Source organism: Carassius gibelio, chromosome A20 (assembly GCF_023724105.1).
Source record: "Carassius gibelio isolate Cgi1373 ecotype wild population from Czech Republic chromosome A20, carGib1.2-hapl.c, whole genome shotgun sequence".
Classification (NCBI taxonomy): Eukaryota; Metazoa; Chordata; class Actinopteri; order Cypriniformes; family Cyprinidae; genus Carassius; species Carassius gibelio.
Window position 1 is genome coordinate 26,178,482 of NC_068390.1, and position 5,084 is coordinate 26,183,565.

Consider the following 5,084-nt stretch of genomic DNA (forward strand, 5'->3'; position numbering starts at 1 on the left):
TTAAAAAAAGTAAAAAAAAAAAAAAAAAAAGTTTCATTGCTGTTTTAAAACAGCACTGTGGTCAGTCTTGTGTTGAGAGCTTGTTAAATGACTTTTCATAATGAGTTTGAGTTTGTTGCTGTTAGAGGAAATCTCAGGATGTAATTAGCCACAGACAAACAGATTGTTTAGGTTGATGTTTTTTATTAAGTGCAGACATATCTTGGTACAGAATCAAGTTAGACACATTTCAATGAAGATGATGAATTTCTTTGTTCACAGTGTCTGGGTTTCCACATGACAACAGATTGCTGGAATGTCACATTACGAGTGGATCCCATTTGAGTTTTTGGACTTTATTATTATTATTATTATTATTATTATTATTATAAGTATTTTTGGACAGATAGCAGAACTGCAGAAACACAAACACTAAACATGTACAAAAAAATTAATAAATTAATAAACGATTGTATCTGATGCAAAGTAAATTTCAGACTTTCCGCATTGACAGAGATCGATCTTTAGATCAATAAATGAAACATTTGGCTGTCGAGACAAATTTCAAATCAATCACAAATGATAGGCAGACAAATAATTTAAATAAAACATTTGAAATAAATAAATAATAATAAGATAAATAATCACAAACATATACACACACAAGAAGAAGAATAACAACAATATAAAAATTATTATCAGCAACCGCAATCACTCCAACATTTACATGATTAAGGCAGTTTTACAGCATGTCAAGATCTAATTCAAGGCATTTCTGGCTACACTAAAGGGAGAAACCCTTGTCAGAAGGTTGTTTGGAAAGCTACAGTCAAAGTCCACAGATTCACAAGCTCTATTAAAGCTAGAGACGATGGAGACGTATGCACAGCCTGTGAATTCAAGGCATGTTCTAGGATTCTTAGGTCTAAAAGCTAAAAGCACTTGTGCGGAGATCCTAGAAAAATAAGCGAACAGTCTAACCTGTTGTAGATCAACTACCTTAAATTTGAAAATAGTCTCATCTGGTGCTCGTCCAGGTCGATTCTGTGGGTTAATGCAGTGCTTCCCGACCCGGTTTGGAGGTCAAAGGCTCCTGAGTTATCCGAGAGGTGGGTAGAGAAGCACTGGTTTAAGGCACAGCTTTGCTTCAGCAGGCTGGACGCACAGGCATCTGAAGCAGGATCACCTGCCTGTTTTCCGACGGGTGGCATTTGTTGATGTGTCTCGTGAGTCCAGGCGAGCTGTAGAACATGGCTGGGCAGTATTTGCAGGGGTAGATCTGCGCCGAGTGCAGCAGACGGATGTGCCGCTCCTGGCTCACTCTGCTGGGGAAGTTTTCTCCGCACACCGGGCACAGGTGGCTGTGACACTCGGACGCGCTCAGATTGAGCGGCGCCTGGCTTTGGGATTTATCGCACGCGTTGTGCTGCGCCATCACGTGCTTTTTCAGGTACGCCTGACGTTTGAACTTCCTCCCACAGTGCTGGCAATCATAAAGCCCGTCTTCGGACCCGGATTCGGAAAGTTCAGGACTCGGAGTGTCTCTGTCACTGGAAGTCTCCTCTTTTTGAGGCGCGGGGGTTTTATTGCTCTCCGGGTTCTGCGGTGCTGTTTTGGGTTTGTGCCACCGTCGGTGCGAGGCCAAGTTCGCCGGGCAGCTGAAGAGCTTGTCGCATTCGGGGCATCTGTACTCGATCCGGACGATTCTTGAGCATTTGTGTTGGGCTAGAGAGAAGGGATCGGCGTATGCCTCTCTGCACAGCTGACACACGAACTCTCCAAGCGGCTTGTCGTCGCCTGTGCACTGAGATCTGGGTTTTTGCTCCACCGGACCTTCTTTGATCTTCAATCCCAGAACCGGGGAAGTGGTGACTTGGTCCTCAAACTGCAGTTTCCGCATAGCTTTGGCTTTCTTGGATGCTGGTTTGCCTTTGCGCTCCGTGTCTGATGCGGGTCGTTTGGTGGTTAATGTGGTGCCGGTTCTGGTGCTGTTGCTGGTGCCGATTTTAAGATCCACTGGAGCGAAGGGCGCCTGATCGGAGCCGTTGGGCGCCGCCGGGAATGACTCCGCCGAAATGGGCGAGCTGAGATTGAAACGCCTTTCCAAACACGCCCTCTCGTGCTCTCTGCTCACGGGTCGGGTCGGACTGTACATGGATCGGTAAACAACCTCTGGGTTCCCGAACTGCACCGGCTGCACCGAGTCCGTGCGCGGCGACGCCGGGCGGTGCGCGCCCTCCGCGTCCTGCTGCGCGCTTGGAAACGCGCCCTGCTCATCCTCCTCCGAGCGTACGCGGTATGAAACAGGTGTCGCTTTCTTATTTCTCTTGACTAAAAATCCCCTCGGCATCTTCGCCAGCTGAAAGGCACTTCAGACGGGTTGGAATCAGAGGCACACCTGGTACTATATTTGGACGCGTGCGGTGATCTTTCCATCACGGAGGCATAGCAGCAGTCTTTTTAAGCAGGAATGATGACATTGTTCTCGCCCCTCGCTGCCTCCTCCAATCAGATGGAGCTGAAATCCCTATGGATTTGGAGATGGGAGGGTCTGCATATTGCTCGGGCAGATGTACCTGAGGTTTATTATATTAGGGTGCTTTAGGCACACGCTGGTTCCTCCTCTTTTCACGCTTTGATGCTTTCCGTCAATGCACACGTGCCCTGCCTTTGTCAGCAACCTTTTAGGGGCTCCTTTGCTCTGAGAGCATCAGAATTTCAAATTAAAAGGGGGAAATGGCAACAAAGAAGTTCCGTTGTTAATGCTCACGCGCGCAAAGCGGCGCAGTTTTAAACCAAACGTCCTTAAATCAGTTCGTGCTGCAAAAAGGCCTGCACGTTGCATGCGTAATATTTGTCTCGCGTCTAATTAAATATATAAATCAGACGCCCGCGGGCTCCGGACATGTGCGACAGTTGAATGCGGGACGTATTAATCACTCATTGCGCGCATACATAATTCATAAAAGAGGCTCCTCTTGTTTGCATCACAAAAGACACGCTTGCGCGAGCGGCAGCCACAGACGCACATCATCCTTCTGTTCAAACGGACTCATTCCTGTCTGCAAACTCGCTCGTGCCATCATCATCATCATCAGCAGCAGCAGCAGAATTGTGCTCGTGTGTGATGATGTCATTCCAATGCAACGGTCTCGTCATAGCGGAATTTCTCGTAATCTCCCTCGAATCGTTTGGAGAATGTCACAAAAATGGCATTATTGTAATTGCAGACAAGCACATTTGCTGCACGTGATTTCATAACTCTGAGCATTTATGTTTCATAACTCATGACCATTTATGTGTATTGCATTCATTTTATTTTATTTACAAATACAAGATGCATTTGGGGGGCCAGATGGGCTACTTGCCTAATTTGAACATCATATTTGTTGCATCTGATGTAAGCTGTTCTAAAAATGATTTTCTTTTGTTATTTTATTACACTCGATGTGCAATTTACATTAATTTGTAGGTTTTTATTGCATTTAAAAAATATAAATAAAAAATAAAAAAGATAATAATAATAATAATAATAATAATAATATTATTATTAATAATTAAATGTCCAATACCCAACTTTTAGATTCATGTGCAAGATGGTTTACCTGCCAAACGTTGACAAACATATCTGATGTCTGATAAGCTTTATTTATTTATTAAACTTGATGTGCATTTTAGAAGAATCTATGTAGTTTATTGTTATTATTAATATTATTATTTATTATTATTATCAATGTGAATTTTGGTGGAACCTGTGTTTATGTTAAATTTGAATTAATTTCCACAATTAACTTTGAACTTAATAGGCAAGATGGTTTGCTTGCCTGACTTAGACAAAGCCATTTGTTGCATTTAAAATCTCACGTGTAAGTTTCTTTTCATTTAATTAATTTTTATAATTTTGTATTTTTTTTTTTCATTTTTAATTTCACATTACTATTCACCAGTGCTAAACATTCTAAAATACATGAGCTATGTGACATGCGACTGTTGGATCATGCGTCTGTGATTTTTCTGCCCCACATTCATTATCATACAGCTGCTGCTGCGCTCCGTCTTTACACCCGGTCAGATTCCCCTCATTCTGCTGCTCTTATCTGCCCCACCGCTGAGGAGACATCACATAATATAATACTGGACAGCATACATGGTGTATTTAAGAGAGCAAAGTCAGATATTTGAAATGTACTGGCACCCAATACACACCAAACATTTGCATTTGACAAAACAAGAAGCTTTATTTATTTGCTGTGAAGATCTTTGAGCCCCAACCCCCACAATGTGTTTCCCACCAAACATATGGCACAGCAAATGTTGGAAATAAAGAAATGATAAAACAGATAAAGTACTGAATAAAAACTTCTAAATATTAAATGGATATTGATTACAGCCGGACGTACATAGTCGGATGGTATCTGTTGTACTTCAGATAACCCAGACTCAGACTCACTGACTGATCGGACTCTGATTATTCTCAAGACCTGTGTAGGGTTTTATATTTATTTGTATTTTATTTTATTCCACATACAATATATTGCCAAACTTGAACAAAGACATTTGGTGCATCTGAAATCTGATTTGAAAGCATTTTTTTTTTTCATTTCATTTCACTTTATATGTATTTTAGACGAACCAGTTTTATTTTATTAAATTTTTGGTCGTATTTCTGCCCCACCAGAACTAAATGCATGAAATACATTGCATTAAAAGGATTGGTGCATGACACACACATGTTCAACCATGTTAAATAATTGCATAAATGCGTTTATCTGACATCAAAAGATGTTCTGGTAAGGCTTTTTACAGAACAAATGCTTCTAACAGAGATGTAGATGTACAGGAAACTGACCTCTAGTTTGGCAGAGTTCATGATTTGCCGTACTTCCTGTTCAAAGTCAGCGAAGCAGTCATGATAAAGAGCCAAGGACCAGTTCTCTCTAAATTAAAAAAAATAAAAAAAATAAAAAAAATAAAAAGGATATTAAAAAGTCACATTTGTATTTAAAGACATAGTTCACTCAGGTGTGAGGCTATATGAGGGTGAGCAAATAATGACAACACACACACACACACACCTTACTTTGCATGTTCATCTTACGTGCTTC

The 5,084-nt window shown here is 41.4% G+C and overlaps 1 protein-coding gene across 1 annotated transcript; it reads right to left on the bottom strand.

Annotated features, from left to right (window-relative positions):
* Positions 1-169: 169 nt before the first annotated feature.
* Positions 170-3,023, bottom strand: LOC127938048 (insulinoma-associated protein 1a-like). Its single transcript, XM_052534437.1, has one exon. It carries the CDS (start codon positions 2,327-2,329, stop codon positions 1,127-1,129), a length of 1,203 nt encoding a protein of 400 aa, XP_052390397.1. The 5' UTR covers positions 2,330-3,023; the 3' UTR covers positions 170-1,126.
* Positions 3,024-5,084: the final 2,061 nt, after the last annotated feature.